Source organism: Corythoichthys intestinalis, chromosome 9, assembly GCF_030265065.1.
Source record: "Corythoichthys intestinalis isolate RoL2023-P3 chromosome 9, ASM3026506v1, whole genome shotgun sequence".
Lineage (NCBI taxonomy): Eukaryota > Metazoa > Chordata > Actinopteri > Syngnathiformes > Syngnathidae > Corythoichthys > Corythoichthys intestinalis.
Genome location: NC_080403.1, coordinates 40,975,478 through 40,995,492, shown reverse-complemented (window position 1 = coordinate 40,995,492; position 20,015 = coordinate 40,975,478). Strand labels below are relative to the sequence as shown.

The 20,015-nt window shown below is 38.1% G+C and overlaps 1 protein-coding gene across 2 annotated transcripts in view; it reads right to left on the bottom strand.

Moving 5' to 3' along the window:
• LOC130922126 (arf-GAP with GTPase, ANK repeat and PH domain-containing protein 2-like) overlaps window positions 1-20,015 on the bottom strand; it is a 76,160-nt gene that overhangs the window by 38,794 nt on the left and 17,351 nt on the right. The window contains exons 3-9 of one of the 2 annotated variants that reach the window (XM_057846673.1): window positions 11,071-11,129; window positions 10,893-10,980; window positions 10,692-10,777; window positions 10,452-10,593; window positions 5,525-5,659; window positions 5,307-5,428; window positions 2,724-2,885 (exon numbers count right to left, since the gene is read on the bottom strand). In XM_057846673.1, the coding sequence (XP_057702656.1) occupies window positions 2,724-2,885; window positions 5,307-5,428; window positions 5,525-5,659; window positions 10,452-10,593; window positions 10,692-10,777; window positions 10,893-10,980; window positions 11,071-11,129 (794 nt within the window). Of the gene's footprint in view, window positions 1-2,723; window positions 2,886-5,306; window positions 5,429-5,524; window positions 5,660-8,352; window positions 8,383-10,451; window positions 10,594-10,691; window positions 10,778-10,892; window positions 10,981-11,070; window positions 11,130-20,015 lie in introns of those variants that run through there. The other variant, XM_057846674.1, reaches the window with a different exon arrangement.

The following is a 20,015-nucleotide window of genomic DNA, read 5'->3' as shown; positions in this document are numbered from 1 at the left end:
GCTAACACAAAAAATATTTTTGAGGCAATGAAAAGGTTCTAAAAAACTAAATGAAAACAAAAATAGTGAGTACTCGCCGCTTCTGACCAATGTGCGCATGCGTGCGGATGCTTGCGCAAGCGCGCTGAGCGTTGTGTAGACGTTTGGCCGCGTAGTAAGGAATGGCCGAACAACGGTAGCGCTTGTAAAAAGCAGCAAATTGAAAAGGCACTATGAGACGAAGCACGCAGCTTTTTCGCAGTTTCCCTATGAACTCTGCCATCCGTTCTCAAAGAATAGCGGAATTAAGGGCTCAATATGATCGCTTTATTATTTATTACTAATTAATTATTATTAAATATTATTTATTACTTACTATAAATTTATTTTTTATATTTTATTTACATTTTTGAATGTTGTAATTATCAGCATGGCCACATAAAGATACGTTTGTATTTTTTTGGAAAAAAAGAAGCATTAAAAATTAGGGTTGTTCCGATCCTGCTTTTTTTTTGCTCCCGATTCAATTCCAATCATTCCCGATAATTTTTCCCGATCATATACATTTTGGCAGTGCATTAAGAAAAAAACGAATAAAACTCGGACGAATATATACATTCAACATACAGTACTAAAGTACTGTATTTGTTTATTATGACAATAAATCCTCAAGATGGCATTTACATTATTAACATTCTTTCTGTGAGAGGGATCCACGGATAGAAAGACTTGTGACTTTGTATATTGTGACTAAATATTGCCATCTAGTGTATTTGTTGAGCTTTCAGTAAATGATACTCTAGCCATGCCCAAATGCATGATGGGAAGTGGAACCATGACTGTGCGTAGTGCTACCAATTGATATATCTTCTCTGCGTTGGGAAATAACATAAGGTGTTAAGAAAAAGATCAACTGCTACCTTGCTTCCCCACATTGCTTCCCATGACATTTCTAATCATATTGAGAGGGATTGTAAGGCTTTAGCCGATTAAAAAAAGGCTCCAAAGGCTGCCAAAATTCACTCTACCCATTTTACGCTGCCTTTTATCTTTCTATATAGGTAAAACGGCGCCATTACAGATTGAGCGCAATAACGCGTGAGTGGGTCGTGCAGTGCATGCATTAATTGCATTAAATATTTTAACGTGATACATTTTTTAAAGAATTAATTACCGCCGTTATCGGGATAAATTTGATAACCCTACCTTAAGCCTAAACTAAAGACTCTGGATGTGTGTAACTTATTATGTATGTAACGTTAAATACAATTAGAAAACGATTTAATTAAAATATATATATATATTAGGGCTGTCAAAATTATCGCGTTAACGCGCGGTAAATTTTTTTAAAAAATTAATCACGTTAAAATAGTTGACGCAATTAACGCACATGTCCCGCTCAGACAGTATTCTGCCTTTTGGTAAATTTTACAGCAAGGTTTTTTGTGCTGTCTAACAGCGAACTCTTGTGGTCGCTTTACGACATGGTTTATTGCTTTCTTGCCAGTTCAATATGGCTGCACGACGTCTCGGGCTGACGCCTGCGTTGTAATGTTGTGCTTATATGATCCTTGGACAAGATTTGTCCGTAAGTATAGTTGTTGTAAAGAATGTACATATTATGTTAGTAAGCGAAATGTTATATTTTTTGTATGAGACGCTTTTTGTTTATGTTTAGTGAACCTGTATAGCGTGCTAAGCTAACGTTGTTGCTAATGCAATGCTTGTGTACTTATTTTTTGTAGTTTCACTACGGTCTAAAGAGGACAGTGGTTTGAGGCCATTTTATTAATAAATCAGATGAAAAAGGAAGAAGTCTGATTATTAAGGCGTCGTTCACTAGCTGTCTAGCTTTGGAAAAAGTAGACGCTTCGGAGTGAGGACAGCATAGACAGATTTAAATGACAGTAGAGTGAAATGCCCACTACAGTCCTTATGTACCGTTTGTTGAATGTATATTTCCATCTTGTGTCTTATCTTTCCATTCCAACAAATTATTTTACAGAATATATATATAATTTACAGAAAAATATGGGATATTTTATAGATGGTTTGAATTGCGATTAATTGCGATTAATTACGATTAATTAATTTTTAAGCTGTAATTAACTCGATTAAAAATTTTAATCGTTTGACAGCCCGAATATATATATTAAAAAAAGGCATGGCCGATATTTTTTTGCCGATTCCGATACTTTGAAAATGACGTGATCGGACCCGATCGACATCTCTATTAAAAATATTTCCGGACCCGAGGTTGTTGTAATTTTTTAATTCCGAACCCAGAGGATTTTTAATTCATGACCCCTGATCTAGACAATTAAAAAAAATAAATAAATAACTGCACTTGTTTATTACTAGATATAGTGCATTCTCTTTCTTCCTGAAATTCTTCTAAAGTCAATTGTTAAGGGAAAGAGAGAGAGAAGCGAGCTACAAATGAACAGGTCAAATCATTCACATGGCTGACACATTACAGAAATGACACCCACATTATAGTCACACCAGCTGGCAAATTAGACTTAACTTACTAAACACTGCTAATTGAAGGGAGCCCCCAGAGAAACAAGTGGATGAAACATGCATACACCGCACAGGCCAATTAAAAGAAGAACCTCTATGGTTTAGGGTGACTCAGCTAATGTATTTAATTATGAATACAGCCGGCTTTATTGTTTTAATGGCATCATTTTTCAAATGGTTAAATATATTTATTTACATCCATTTGCCTGGCATATATTTACCGAAAAGCGTGCAGTGCGTCTGCGGGTGGCACTGCGGACTGAGCCAGGAGTGCCACTGTCTTGCTTCTCCCCTCTTGCCGACCTGCCAATCTCTTTATGGCTAATCACAGGGGTGGACGGAAGCGACGAGGAGTAATCGCTACTTTGACCCCCATTACTAGCCTGCAAATGAGAGAAAAAGAGAGGGAGAGTTAAATGGACGATTCCATTGAGTCAAGGCAGTAGTTAACTGTAGCATGTGTGAAATTAATATTTCCCATGAATACACTGGTAAAAACTATAATTAACACAAACACATTTTTATTGAAGGGTGATATGAGCTATATTACTTTTGAGGTGTGTAATTGTTTCTACACTTTGATTTTATTGGAAGAGTTTCCTTGAAAGTAAAAAAGAAAATTATATATACGTAGGTATGAAAAGGATGGGCACTTTATTGTTGGAAAATTATAACAATCAATCAATTTAAAACGTTTTTGTAAATATGACAAAAGCTCTGAGCTCCTGTTCTAACACAAGTATCAAACTAAGCAACATACAGTTCAGATGAGCTACGCGCAAATGTAGCTCCTCTTTTTGTCATTGCCATTTTTTACATTTTAAAGCAACACTAGAGCCCTTGTCACATACACCTGAACGTTGTTGAAATCCCAGGAATTAAACAGGCAGGCCCTGTATGTGAAAGCAATTTCCCGGGTAGACTGACACAGAGATTAAGCGGAAATTTAACGGGTCGCGCCCTATTATAATGTCCGGGACTTTACCAGGAAGTGGTGTGCATGAAAGCAAGCGTTAAATTCCCTGGTCAGAGCAGTATGGCTGATGACGTAAACATCATGGCGGGCCGATCGTCACTTCCTCTTTCTTCGCAGTAAGACGAAAAGCGGGAAATCGCAATTATCAACATAGCTAGCTGGAAATAGCTAAACTAAACTGAAAACTAGGGTTGTTCCGATCATGTTTTTTTGCTCCGGATCCGATCCCAATCGTTTTAGTTTGAGTATCTGCCGATCCAGATATTTCCCAATCCGATTGCTTTTTTGTGTGCTCCCGATTCAATTCCAATCATTCCCGATAATTTTTCCCGATCATATACATTTTGGCAATGCATTAAGAAAAAAATGAATAAAACTCGGACAAATACATACATTCAACATACAGTACATAAGTACTGTATTTGTTTATTATGACAATAAATCCTCAAGATGGCATTTACATTATTAACATTCTTTCTGTGAGAGGGATCCACGGATAGAAAGACTTGTAATTCTTAAAGAATTTCTCACATTTTTGCATAAAATCAAATGGGATATGATCTTTGTCAAAATCACACAGATGAAAAAACAGTGCCGACTTTAACTAAAACCACCCAAACATTTGTAGGTTTTCATATTTTTTAATGAGGATAGTATGTAAATAATGACAGAAGAGGGAAAAGTAAGTAAATGAACCATTACATTTAATATTTTGTGGGCCCCACCCTTTGGCAGCAGTAATTTCAACCAGATGCTTCCTGTAGCTGCAAATCAGTCTGGCATTTCGATCAGGACTGTTTTTGGCCCATTCTTCTCTACAAAACTGCTGTAGTTCAGTCAGATTCCTAGGATGTCTGGTATAAATCGCTCTCTTTAGGTCATGCCACAGCATCTCAATGGGGTTCAAGTCTGGACTTGGTCACTCCAGAACTTGTATTTTGTTCTTCTGAAACCACCAAAATGTTTGGCAAAAATTGGTTTCAATTGTTCTTTAAGTCTCGTTTGGCAGAGGGCTCACTTACTTCTTTTTCCCCGTTGTGTCATTGTTATATTTATTTATATACTGTATATCAGTAACATATGAAAACCTATAAATGTTTGGATGAGTTTAGTTAACGCAGAGACTGTATTTTCATCTGTGTGATTTTGACAAAGATCAGATCACATTTGATGGAGAGTTTATGCAGAAATGTGACAAATTCCAAAAGGTTCAAATACTTTTTCATACCACTGTATGTATCGCTTTCCAATGATATATCTGAATTCATTCAACAAATTTAAAAAAAAAAAAAAATGGGGGGGGGGGGTTTGGGGAGGGCACTACTTCACGGTTTTTCACTCAACGCAGCGGGTTCTGGTCCCCATTAACTGCGAAAACAACGGATCATTGTTGTCGAGTTAGGGTTTAAAAGACAATAGCTTCTACTGAGTTACATTAATGTTCATGTGTGTCACACACATCAAAGCTATTTCAACTATTTGAGTGAATACAGTAAACGGAATAAACTGTCTCATGGGAAGCAGAGCTTGGTTATTCTCCCTTTGGCCCTTCTTTTCCAAGGATTTTCACTTTCACGCTGATATGAATTCTGCTCATTGTGCAGATGTCTGTTATAATACATTTTCCTTAGTGCCTCCATGGAAAAATATTCTTAGGTTATATTTCGAAGCACATAATGGAACCGTGCATAACCATTTTCCATTCAGACACAGAAATGTTGTTTATCCTCCTTTTAGAATTGAAACGAATGCCCAGAGCAGACTGCCTCAGGCATTAAACCTAGTAGTCAACATTTGAAGTAACATGATGTGTTTATCAATTGGTTACCTGTCCTGGAAAAACACCAGACACTGGAGTGGAGCCACCAGAGTGACTGGGAGAGTTGGGAAGAGATTTGCAGGAAGCCAGCAAAGCAGCTTGCTTCTTGGCAGCCATGATCTTCTGAGCAGCTGAAGCAAGAGTAAGGGTACAACAATTTACACACAATAAGACTCAGGTTTGCTGTATTTGTTTATTCAGTAGTAGCTTTTGCAGCTGAGACATACCATCAGTAAAGACCCTGTTGACATTGAGACCGTAAGTGGCGCATGTTTCGTAGTAGGTGCAACGACGCACATCTGAGCAAAGCTGCCTGGCCCGGGCGTCGTCGATGACTCTGGGGTTGCTGCTGCTGATCTTATCTGATCAAGAAACAAAGACTAAATCAGTATTGTAAAGATCTAGAATGTGCAGTATCTATATCTATACTTATATATAAATGGAACTTTGTCTGCGTGTGTCTCTGTACATGTGTGTGTTATTTCCCTATTGACTCCGAAACAGCTGGGCGGATATTGACGAAATTTTACACAGTTGTACTTTATGTTTCTGTGAGGGTTATTTGATGGGTTTAATCTCTGGAGGCCTCCATTTAGTGCGGAAAATTAATTCGAAACTTCAAAAATTAGCACAGAAAATCCCTGATTTTGGAGGCGACAGCGCTGTCTTTTGGGCAAAAGACGCGTCTCTTGCGATTGCAATGTCGCAGTTGGCTTTCCAGCTTTACAGTATCATGTACAAATTTAAATGCTGTGATGATACATTTTGGCTTTGAGTACTCCACAGCAGTGGTGTCTACAGGATGGTGTGGGTGGGCATTAAGTCTTTCCTGGGGGGGCAAAAAAAAAAAATAAAACTACAATGCAGTTTTATTGCATTGTACTACAATGCAATGTAGGTCAAAATCCAGCGTAGGGCTACTGCACCTTAAAACATGTTTTGTTTTCTCCTTGAGATAATTGTTGTTGTGATATAGTCTATACAAATAAAAGTTGATTGGATTTTATTTGACTTAGAACACATCCATAACTGAAGAGTATGGACATACAGGTGACAATGTTTTTATTTTAGGTAACCCATTGTGGTTCCTCGGTTTTATAATTAATATTCTTAGTTATTCTTTGTTCTGCAGCCCCTTTGAGCTCAATTTGACCCCCTTAGAATGCTTCAAAATGCACCAAAATCGGCATGCAGGTCAAGACAGGTGTAATCTTTGTTGGCGTGTAAAGACAAATTCCAAATACACTATGTAGCGCCCCCTAGCAGTCATTCTTTGTCCTGCCGACACGTTGAGATCTACTTTGACCCCCTCAGAATGCTTCAAAACTCATCAAACTCAACAGCCAGGTGAACACTGGTGAAAACTTTGATAAAATGTGTAAAAAAATAAAAAATAAAAAATAAAAAATCTATATATAAAATACGCGTAAATGTGTGTAGCACCCCATTAGAACAAAACCAACGTTTCATTTCATTTTTTTTTTTAAAGTGAAAGAGGAGGTAACAACACAAAAATTAAAACTTAGAACACATCAGTACTATATGAATCGTATTGAATCCGGACTCGGTATCGGCAGATTCGCAAAATCAGATGATTTGGACTCAGGTGCAAAAATATGCGATCGGGACATCCTTAGTCCAATTTTTTCAGAATATTGATAATTGATTCATTTCGGCTGGATATTCATACTGTAGTGACTGTTATTAAATTATGTGTTACGCCCGCAATGGTTAATGGGTAGTGCGGTGTATGGGGCACAAGAGCATCAAGGGTGGAACATAAAAACTGTATTTCTCTTTTCTCTCGCTTGCCACAATACTGTACACAGTGACTGAAAAGCGATTGCACATTTACTTTATAAATACACTTTATGGTTTCCTTTTCCTATTACTTCATTACAGCTGCATCTTAAAGGAAAGTATGTATTAGAATTATCCATTCATTTCATCTGCCAATATTTGCTGTTTCTATGTCTCAATAAGTGTTAAAGGCAAAAAGGTGCTTTACAAAGACACTTTTGCTTAACCCTGCAAAAAAATTGCTGCATATGCGTGGATTCATTTTAAAGAAATGCTATCATTATCAGTGGTCAAGCAACATGTTAAGCGAACTTTTCTTGAAGCTTTTCTATTGTACTTAACAACAACAACAAAAAGAATGCTCACAGAAATACAAAGACCCATTGCAGGCATTTTACCACCTCCACATGGCACGACTCAGACAGTCAAACCGTTTATTCGGAGCAGACTTGCGAGTAGGCGTGTGTGAGCCAGACAAACAGAGACGCAGGTTTCGGGTAAACCATACAAAAGTAGTATAAGCTTTTAAATTCCTGAGAGCTGTTTTGATTTTAATATCAAAATGTTTATTTACTTATTTTGTTATTTTTGAAATATAAAAGTTAACATTTGCAAGTTCTTCATTTTAAACCATATATTTTAACTTGGAAAATAGTAAAAAATCATGTAAATATTTTTGAAATGCTATTTGACTAACAGTGCCAACATACAAATTCTAATAGAAGTGTCCACAATGATATATACTGTATATAAATTAGGGCTGTCAAATTTATTGCGTTAACAGGCGGTAATTTTTCTAAAAAATTAATCACGTTAGAATATTTGTCGCAATTAACGCATGCCCGGAATGACCCGTTCATGCGTTGCCTCAAACATTTTACAATCACGCAGTTTTAGCACATTGCGAGCAAAAAGGCAGAGAAATGCAAGTGGACACAGGCGTCCATTGGACAGCGCCTTTTAATGGCTTAATGTTTGGCAGCCACTACCAACAGTCATGGTTGCCCAACTTACCATCATGCATTTGGGCAGAGCAAGAAACAATCTTTTTCTTAACACACCTAATTGAACACAACGCAGAACATATTGCATACCATTTGCAACATCTACTGACATTCATGGTTGCCCAACTTCTCATCATGCATTGGGCAGAGCAGGACGCAACCTTTTTCATAACACGCCTATTTGAACACAGCACAGAACATATTGTATACCCTTTGCAGCCACCACTGACAGTCATGGTTGCCCAACTTACCATCATGCATTTGGGCGGAGCAAGAGGCAATCTTTTTCTTAACACGCCTAATTGAACACAACACAGAACATACATTATACCATTTGCAGCCACAACTGACAGTCATGGTTGCCCAACTTCCCATCATGCATTGGGCAGAGCAGGAGACGTTCTTTTTCTTAAAATAAAATTACTATAACTTGTACTAGAATTTATCTTTTAAGAACTAGAAGTCTTTCTATCCGTGGATCCCTTTAACAGAAACAATGTTAATAATGTTAATGCCATCTTGTGGATTTATTGTTATAATAAACAAATATAGTACTTATGTACAGTATTTTGAATGTTTATGTCCGTCTTGTGTCTTATCTTTCCATTCCAACAATAATTTACAGAAAAATATGGCATATTTTAGAGATGGTTTAAATTGCGATTAATTACGATTAATTTTCAAGCTGTGATTAACTCGATTAAAAATTTTAATCGTTTGACAGCCGTAATATAAATTATCATTATGCATTTTAGGTATTTTGATTTCGCAGTTAAAAGTGAGCGATTCTTTGTTTCCAATCATTTTTGAGGGGAATTTTAAATCAGGCGGCTTAGGACAGCTATCATTTTCGCTAAGGTTGTCATCCATTGACTATGGTACACACGCCGGTGGTGGCTCTGTTGTACAATTAATGTCTTTAGTGGGGCAAATTGAAACTCCGCTCACCATTTCATGCGTTTTCAGGCGTTTCATGGTCCACATTTTCAATCCTTGGTTCTTGCTCAGTAGTTGTCACTTTTGAAAGCTTATATTTGATAAAAATACGTGTATCCATCTTGCCTCTTCGGTCCTCAGGTGGGATTGGATAAGCAAAGCAAATGACCGTCTAAGGTGCTAATCACATGATCGGTTCGAAAAATAATTTTGATCCATTATAAAAAAAAAAAAAAAATTTGCTCATTTCGTTCATTTTTGTTGTTTTAAAACTTTTATCGACAATATTTTACCTGAAAACTCTTAATCATCTGGGTCGTTGAAAAAGACCAGATAGTGTTGTTCTGTAACTTTAGCCTACTTATTATTATTCAATCATTATTCTCAGCGTTTTTGACGGCCATGGACGTCCAAAAATTTTCCCATTCATTTTCAATGGGAAAAAAAAATAATCCCCAAAATATCAATACGTGTCCCCCAAACTTACCCGATTCCATTGACGCTTATGAAGGGTGCTGCCATTGACGGCCATGGACATTCAAATTTCCTATTCATTTCTAATGGCATTTACTTTGTTTAATGCCCTTGACGGGCATGTTTGTCCATTCTATTGGTCCCAATGTACTTGGATTCCATTGACGCCTATGTAAGTCAGTGCCATTGACTGCCATGGACATCCCAAAAATTTCCTATTCATTTTCAATGGGAAAAAAAAGTAATGTCCCCGAATCAACAGGAAATGACCAGATATCAATAGGACGTGTCCCCCAAACTTACCTGATTCCATTGACGCTTATGAAGGGTGCTGCCATTGACGGCCATGGACGTCCATATTTCCTATTCATTTCTAATGGCATTTACTTTGTTTAATGCCATTGACAGGCATGTTTGTCCATTCTGTTGATGCCAATGTACTTGGATTCAATTGGTGCCTATGTAAGTCGAAGCCATTGACGGCCAACGACGGCCAGATTTTTCCCCAGTCATTTTCAGTGGCAAAAAAACAAGGTCCCCAAATCAACAGGAAATGACCAGATATCACTGGGACATGTCCCCCAAACGTCCCCTATTACATTGACGCTTATGGAGGGTGCTGCCATCGACGGCCATGGGTCGTCCAAATTTCTTCATCATTTCTAATGGCATTTACTTTGTTTAATGCCATTGACTGGCATGTGTGTCCATTCTCTTGATAGCCCTGGGCGGGGCTAAGATCTGTAACCCCACAGAGCAAAGACCCAGAGTAATTTCTCCAGAAATTGCAGTTTTTAGTTTTGAAATCATATACTAGCATAGGAAAGTCAATTACATGCAATGACACTTTTCGGTCACTAGGGGGGGTGGGGCATGCGCCCCTGGCTCCCCCTTAAAACTCTGCATATGCTTAAAAGCGCTACTTTCAGGGTTGTCTCACCTTGCGTGCCCACCACGACGAAAGGTACCTCCATGACGGGCCGGTGAGCAGCGAGCTGGTGGTATATCTTGTACACTTCCTGGAAACTGGCCTCATTTTCCAAGCTAAACACAAGTATAACAGCATCCAGCCAGCTTGCGAACTGAAGACAAAGTGGGCGAAAAATGGGTGCTTAAAATACACGAGGATAGGACTGACTCAAGTACTTTACATCCAAGCTAAGCTTGCCTCCTAACTCACCTGGGCTCCTGGGAGCTCAGTCTCTTCTCTGATGATCAACAAGTGGCTCTGTCCATCAATCAGAACATCCTTAATGTATTGACGCCCTGGGTAATACAAATAAAGTTTAGGACTTATCAAAGAAAAATCTTAACATACACATTTAATTCTTACACATCAATAGACATGCAAAAATAAAATTCCACCACAGGTGAAACCCACCCTCAGCATTCTCCAGCGACAGGTAACTTCCTGTCAAGTGTCTGTGGACCAGCGCAGACTTTCCACTGCACAGCCCTCCCAAAACAGCCTGACACACAAACACATATTAGAATTAAAAAAAAAAAAAAATCTTAATCCCTTATGTTAAAGTTATGGTTCAGAAAACAGACAATCTCACCAAGTGAAGTTCTTGTACAGTTTGAGTGATGGTCCATTCCTGACTGCTGGTGCATGGAGCTAAACGCAAAAGGAGAATGGTTAATACATTGGGTGCTTTATGAATGTACAGTCATGTGAAAAATTAGGACACTCCATTAAATATTCAGTTCTTTATTAAGAAATGTTCACATATCAATGTCTGATTTGGTGATTTTGTTTTTCTGTATCTCTGGAAATGAAATTGATTTAATTGCAGGTAAAAAGCAGAAATTAGTATTAATTGACTCATTAAACCAAAAATATGATAAAAAATGCATATTCTAACTGAGGAAAACAGTTAGGACACCCTACCACCCAATAGCTCGTGTTACCCCCTTTGGCTGAAATAACTTCAGTGAGATGCTTTTTGTAATCATATACCAGTCTTTGACATCGGTCTGAAGAAAGTTGGCGCCACTCCTCAACGCAGAATACTTTCAACAGCGACTGACTGTTGAAGTGAGAGAAAACACCATGGTGCGATCAAAGGAGCTGTCTGAGGCCTTCAGGAAGTAGATTGTTGACGCTTATGAGTCTGGTAAGGTATTTCAAAAGAATATAAAATCCGCCATTCCACTGTCCGGAATATAGTCTACAAGTGGAGGACATTAAAAACATCTGCCAACATGCCCAGGTCTGGCCGTCCAAGCAAGTTCACCCCCAAAAGCAGACCACAAGATGCTATACGAAGTCTCCAAAAACCCTGATATGTCATCATGGGACCTACAACAGGCTCTTGCTACTGTTGATGTGAAAGTGCATGCCTCTACAATCAGAAAGAGACTACACAAATTTAACATTCATTGGAGGTGTGCAAGCATGAAATCTTTGGTCTCCGAGAGGAACATGAAGGCCAGACTGAAGTTTGCCAGTGGGAATTTCGACAAAAACCAAGACTACTGGAATAATGTTCTTTGGGCAGATTAATCAAAAATTGAATTATTTGGACACCAGAGCAGAGGACATGTTTGGCATAAACCCAATACAGCATTCTAGGAAAAGAACCTCATACCAACTGCGTAGCATGAAGGTGGAAGTTACACGGTTTGGGGATGCTTTGCTGCTGCAGGACCTGGCCAGCGTACCATCATAGAATCCACCATAAATTCTATTGTGTATTAGAGGGTGCTTGAGGAACATGTGAGATCATCTGTGGAAAAAATTAAAGCTGAAGCAAAACTGGACCCTGCAACATGACAATGACCCAACACATACCAGTAAATCCACCAAGGACTGGCTGAAAAGGAAGAACTAGAGAGTCCTGGAATGGTTGAGTCAAAGCCCAGATGTTAATCCCATTGGGATACTGTGGGGTGACTTGAAACGGGTTGTACATGCTAGAAACCCCTAAACATTTCACAGCTGAAAGTATTCTGCGTTGAGGACTGGGGCAAACTTTCTTCAGACCGATATCAAAGACTGGTAGATGGCTACAAAAAGCGTTTCACCACAGTCATTTCAGCCAAAGCCAATAACGTGAGCTATTTTCCTCAGTTAGAATATGCATTTTTTAAAGATAAATTTGGTTTAACGATTAAAACAATGTTAATTTTTCTTGTTTGCCTGCAATTACGGTAAATCACTTTCTTTTCCAGAGATAAAGAAAAACAAGATCAGACATTGACATGTGAACATTTCTTAATAAAGAGCTGAATATTTAATGGGGTGTCCTAATTTTTTCCACATGAATGTAATATAACAGGTATTAGTCAAATTTAAAAACTGTAGATGGTGTTGACTCTCAGGGTTGCTGTTTTTTTTTTTTTTTTGTCAGGAGAGCGACAACATGCCGAGTGAGGATGCCATTAAAATGTCATGCTGTTTCTGTTGTGTTCCTGTCTAACTTGTTGTCCTTGAGCTTCACATTGTCATCTATCACAGTGGCTTTTCAAAGTGTGAAACAGCAAGCTTCCCTCAGTGAACATAAAATAACTGATTCATGTCTGCCCAATCCTTTAATATACACTGTGTAAATGCAACATTACAGCTACTTTTGGTGTACTGTTCAATCTAGACATAAAATAAACCAAGAATAGGGAATAACATTTCACTGCAAATAAACATAACAAAGACTAGAAACAAAATCCCTATCAAATATTCTCTACAGGGGTGTCCAAACTTTTTTTTCTCCAAAGGCCGCTTTCAGGAAAATCAAAGGAAGTAAGTGCCAACTTGAAGTCATTCCACTTTCATCAGGTAAAATATTTTTTAAAATGTATTTATTTATAATGTCAATGCAACACTATGTAATTTTCAGTTTTGGTTGATTTTAGCGAAGCCGGTGGACAAAAGCGGAAGTGTTTTGCCTTAAGACTGCGTTTCCCATGAGAACCAGCGCACACACGCACAGTCCTAAAATCATCAATCAATCAAAAATCAATCATCCGGTTGCCTGCAGATGGATTCAATGACATTTCTGTTTCCAGCGACTGTGTGAAGGATGAATTTTAATAAGATAATGAATCCAGGTGTAGTTAAACAATAGCATATGACGATTCGAAAGTGTTCGCATTGATGTCCGTCTTTATAATTAATGAATGGGGAAAGAGGGGAAGTGAATTATGCTGAAAAGCAGTCAGCGCATTTGTAGTTTTTTTTGTGTGGCAGGGTTCCTGCCACCCTCCTCAAAGTCAATTAGTGCAGGTGAAAGCGATACAGACCCCCCCTCAAGATATAAAAGAGGTGTCATTCAACTATTATGTCAATTAGTGGTCAGTTGACATATCATCACAAATGTTATGAAAATGTTTTATAAAGATTGAAAAGTTACCTTGTGTTGCTTTAAGTAATACCTCAATGCAGGGCCGGCCCAGGCCATTTGGGGACCCTAAGCAAAATAATGCAAAGGGGCCCACATTTTTGGCCCACCATTTCGTCACAGTGTACTGTGAAACCCATACATGCAATCCAACCCATACGTCCATATTTTGTATATTAATCAGATTTTGTTGTACTGCATACTTCAAACTTCTCACCCCAAATGATTGTCAGTACTTACAGTAGATTCTAAAAGAGGAAATAAAGAAGTTAAGAAAGAACTTTCATTTTTTGAAGCTTGTAATCAAGTATCAAAACTCACAAAAGTCAAACAAAGCAAACTAGTAAACAAAATAGAAAATAAATTAAACAAATGCCAGATTGGGGGCCCCCTAGTGGTCAGGGACCCTAAGCAGCTACATGGTCTGCATATAGGCTGGGCCGGTCCTGCCTCAATGGCAGCCACTGACGGCGAAAGGCATCCAATCCATTTTTACTATGAGTGTAGCAGCGATCGAACCCAGTCAAACTGGATTGGACGTCTATTGCCGTCAATGGCAGTGAAACATGATCATTTAATGGCAGCTTTCCCAATCATTGATGTAAAATAAAATATTGGAATTCTACACAGTTTCCTACATTAATTTTAACATGATGTCAGGTTTTGAGTTGAGTCCTGAGCTCATGGAGAGACAAAGTTTAAGTGGCTAGTTCCATCTAGTGTTAAAACTGAGAAGTGCAACAGAATGTAGGCTGTATTTAAGCTTCTTGTACAGGTCCTATTCAATTACATTTTCATTATTTGTTGCAAGCCATTGGTAATAGCGTACCGCACGAAGGCTATTTTTTAGATCACAAGGCTGCGGGACGTCACCATCATAAACCGGAAGGGCGTCTACATACTGTAGAAGCGCGCTCGCTTACTACCCATGTTAGTACTGCTTGTTTTCTGCAGGTAATCTTTCAAAAAAGAACGTCGCGTAAACACTGCTGCTATAGACCCTACTCACGTGACGTCACAGCCACGCCCCCGCGCCATGTTGTCCAGATACTAGTCATGTTAATGCATTAGCGCTTCGTAAATTCCTCCTATTATGGCGTGTTTTTCTGCTCGTTAACATTAATAATCAAAATGGTGAAGTCGTGTGTGGCGGTCGGTTGCAAAAACAAAGAAGATAGACGGAGAGACTTGAATTTTTACCGTATTCCGAGAGACCCGAAGAGGAGACCGAGATTGACTGCTGCAATTCGACGAGAAAACTGGGCTCCAAACGACTACCACAGATTATGTAGTAGTCATTTTATATCTGGTAAAATGCATTTAATATATATTTAGAGGGTTTTGGGCTGACAACCACAATTAAGATCATTGCTAGGCTAATCGCCGACAACATACACTCAGACGTTGTGAATGAACTACCTGAAAATATATAATTATAAGGGGATAATCAGACAGTTGTCATTCAATTAATTTACAATTTCACTATTGAGGTCAAAAGCCAAAAAATAAATTCAACTAGGGACAATCTGGAGTAGTGCTATCGCACTTCATATTTATTACGTATTATATATGTATGTAGTGAGAGTGCTATCGCTAAACCATATAAGCATTAAAAGCCCTAGCTCCATTGACAAATTATATGAAATACATTAGACTTGACAGTGGATGTTAGCAAGAACAAAAGATTTTGAATTGAAAATTTCGTAACTCACCTTCCGAGCACAAGATTCCTGCCGAATTTTCGTGTACGAGGACATGTTTCACCCAACCAGCAACGTAGCATTTATAAGCCTCCAAGCTCTTAAAGTTTTTCAAACTTTCGTGAGAATAGGCTGATTTTGTGTGGACAAGATAGTTGTAAATATCAGGATATCAGATGTCAGGCGAAGCCAGCGGGTCGAAAAACATCGATTTAGGCATCAAATACGGATCTGGCGAATGGATAAACTGAAGCTTTTCCACGTAACGCCTTTTATGCAACGGATCCAATGAGTTTACAGCGTCAGATAACACCGGGGCTTCCATGAATTGCTCTATAACTTGCTCGACTAATTGAAAACAATGAGAATAGGTCTGAAAAAGAGGTACAATATGGCGGCCGGAAACAGCGACACGCCCATTTTGTGACGTAGGTGAGTAGGGTCTATAGAACGTGTAGAAACGACTCTAGACGTTAAGATCGTCCACAAATGAAGGATGTTTTCTTCATACGTTTCCCGAAGACAAAAATTCAGAGGGGAAAAAATGTGAACAACGGATCAACTTGTGCTGACCTCCAAAAGACCAGTTTAACGCCAGCAAGGTTAAGCCGTTCACCTTCATATACAGTAATTATTTTGTTGGGGGCCATGGTCCTACAGATGACAATCCTGATCCATTGCCTGTCCCGAAGTTGCTAACATCATGAATATTAATGAGCAAAAGTTCTATATGGTAATAATGACTTGATAATTAAAAGACTATTTTTTTTTAAAGCAAAGTTAAAATGTTCAAGTCAAAGAGGTTTTGAATAAACTCACTGTCCTAAAATAACAATGCATTGCACTGATGTATTTCTACTACCATCTCAAGAATAAATCTTTTAGTTGGACTGTACTTTTATATCTAGTAAATACCCAACAGTGTATCACTGCTGGTCTCATTATCCAAATGTGACGGCATTACAGTAGTGCTGTATGTATCTGAAGCAAGGCTGGCCCAGCCTATACGCAGACTATGCAGCTGCTTAGGGCCCCTGACCACTAGGGGGCCCCCAATCTGGTAACCTACTTTTATACGTTGTTAATATAGCATTGCGAATAATGTGGCGCGCATTGCCGTTTATCTATGCAAACATCAATTTTCTTGTCATTACAATCTGGCAACCTGGCGAGTGACGTTGAAACTGCTTTGCGATGATTGGTGCTCAAACTTGCTTGGAAAACAGATGCACGAATATGTCGAAGAGAATTTATCCTTCTGGAGCAGAGAAACGAAAGAAGAAGAAAATCAGAGAAGAAAAGAAACAACAGTATCAAGGTAATAGAGCATGTTGTTGATGTTGTTATGCAAGACACTCCGACCTGAACGCTGTTGTCAGCTGAGCTTGTCAATATGTCGTACTTGTAATTGCTATTAGCTGGAGGGCGAAGGCCACGAGCGAATCAAATAAAGCCAAGCAAGTTGTCACCTGTCGGCAACGGCAAATGTACAGCTTCCACTGATCGTAGTAAAATGAAATATTGGCATAATATGCATTTGAAATGTTGGGCCAAAAATATGGGCCCCTTGGCATTATTTTGCTTAGGGCCCCCAAATGGCCTGGGCTGGCCCTGATCTGAAGCTTGCTTGTATTGCAACAGAAAGCATAGCCACAGCTCACTACTTGAAAAGCAGAACAGATCAGTTGAAATACATTTGGCGGAAAACAGAGACAAGACTGAAAAAGCAGTTTCTGCTCTTGCACACTTCTTTAAAATAAACTGCTGTATTTTAAGCCAAAAGAACTGTTGTGTTTGATAGAACAATATTTCTATATGCTGCCATAGCAGATTCATGGCGCATTAAGCCCCCAAACTATTTTTAATTTGTCCGTTTTACCCTGAAAACCCCCGTTTACAGATGTCGCGCAACCGCTTTTGTTTCAACCCAGCTATTAAAAGAAGGTAATTATATTTATTATTCAAAATGTCTGTCATTTTTAGCCTAGAATCATTAATTGATTTCTAATATTTCATTAAACAAAAACGACTTTAAAAAATTATTCACTCGCACATTTTAAACTTTTAAACAAATTACTTCCCAATGAAAAAAATGGTGTCAAACAGCTGAACAGGACAGGTTTAAAAAAGAAAAAAAAAAGAAAAAAAATGGTGTCTGTAAAAAAGTCGCGGATATCTCCCTCATAACGATCACTTATTGGAATTTTTTTGTTATTGTCGCATTTTCGCCGATATGTTCGATGACGAATAATCGATCCAAACAAAAACAAAAAAAATTGGAAAAAAAACGTTTAAAAGGTTAAATATATGAAAAAGAAAATCTCGACCACTCCTTGATGTCTGTGATTTCTGCATCGCGATCCTTGTTATATGACCATGTTTCACCCATAAAATCCCCCCAAAAATCCAGCTATGGCCATTCACAGCTGTATCTTGACACTCGGTGATACATGCTACATGGAGTTTTTGGATTGAAACAAGGTAAGTACGCCCATAAGCAGATTTTAAGGAGGGATCAAGGGGGCCAGGCCCTCCTTATAGGGGAGGGCAATTTTATTTTTCAAATGATTTTTTTTCTTTAATTGAAAATATTTTTTTTGATTGAAGCAACTTTTTGGGGGGACTGAATGATTTAGACAAAAATGTCCTAACCATAATATGGTCCAAACACAAAAAGGATTACTTCAATCAAAGAACCCTTTTTCAATGAAAAATTAAGTGTTCAAATGCAAATTTTTCAATCTCAAATATTTTTTCGCATTCAAAAACTTTTTCGATGATTAAAATTTTTCTTTTTTGATTGAAGTGATTTGACTTTTTGAAATATATATTTTTTGAGGCAACTTATTTTGATTGAGTAATAGACAAAAATATCCTAGCCAAAATGTGGCCCAAACACAAATCAACATTACTTCAATCAAAAAGTTGCTTCAATTAAAAAAAAAAAAAAAAAAAAAAAAAATCTAAGAAAAATAGCTTTCACATGCATTTTTTGGAGTTTTTGAGTTTCAAATTTATTTTTGCATTCAAACACATTTTTTATTTATTTAAGCGACTTTGTTTTGTTGAAAATATATAATTTCATTGAAGCAACTTTTTTTTTTTAATTGAAGCAACTTTTTAAAAAATTGAATAACAAAGACCCAAATCTACCTCCATATGGCTCCGCCCAGGGCATACAATTTTTGACTGGAGTAACTACATTGGCACGACACCAGCGGGCGTAAAGTATTCAATGGATGACGATCTTGGCGAAAAGTATTGCCTAAGCAGCCTGAATAAAATTCCCCACAAGAATGATGGTAAACAAAAAAACGCTAATTGTTTATTGCTTATTATGATAAATATTCTTGTAAGTTAATTTTATTGCTGAAACTGCGTTTTGGAGTCATCAACATGTTGTGCCCCCCCGTCCCAAAAGTCAAACTCCGCCCATGAGTACCCGATAATATCTCGTTAAAGTCATGGCGTCTGTATTTCTGCTCTTGAGTGGTCTCACCTCCTGATAGGGATTTGCTGTTTAAAAAAAATGTTTTTTTGGGTTTTTTTTTTTTTTAAAAATGCCATCCTGTTCAAAATTTTTCTTACCCCAGAAAATTGAGATTTTAAGCTTTCCGATGATGTATCACACATGCATATCGGACAATTATGAAATGTGGCCAAATTGGGGGTGTCAGAGCGGAACTTCAAGTCTCCTGAGTGTTTTTTGCCATATGTAAAATAAAGCAATTTCTGCATAAGGACAATAAAATAAATATATTCTTTTTCCACAGTACTGTATAACACTAAAGGACCCTTGATGATTCTGCTTAACACATGAGCTGCCATTGAACATTCTTTCATTCACTGCAAGCCCCTTCCAGTTTAATCTACAAGTGACAAAAAAATGTCAATTCGCGGCAAAAGGATTAAAAAAAAAATCGACGATTGGACATCTATCATCATCAGTGGTTCTGAACGAGTTAAGGAATGGATATTTAATGTGACCATGGAAACCATCGTTCGTTTGTCTGCATGACTCAGTCTGTTTGCACACACACACACACACACACACACACACACACACTTGTACACGGATTTTTTCCCCGGATGTTGTGCAAAACAAACCCACACTATAGTCTGCCACGCTAGCGAACGTTCTTAAACCTGTTCGACGACTGTCCCCCGAGCACCTATTTCCCTAATCCCCCATCTTTGGGCAACCCCAAACTCCCTTTCATTAGCGTCACACCATGGACCAAATAACAATCCTCACAGCTGGCTGTTGCCATGACAACTCCGTTTTCCAGAAGCCTCTATACAACGAATGGTCTCGGCATGTGAGAGGCAGAAAGAGGCTGTGTTGTTCACCTCTGCACACATAGCACACGACTGTGTACATATATTTGTCCGTGTCATTGTGTGCAAACTGAATTTGTATCAATTTGGTTTATTTACAACATAAAAAAAGAGACGACAGGTGAGACA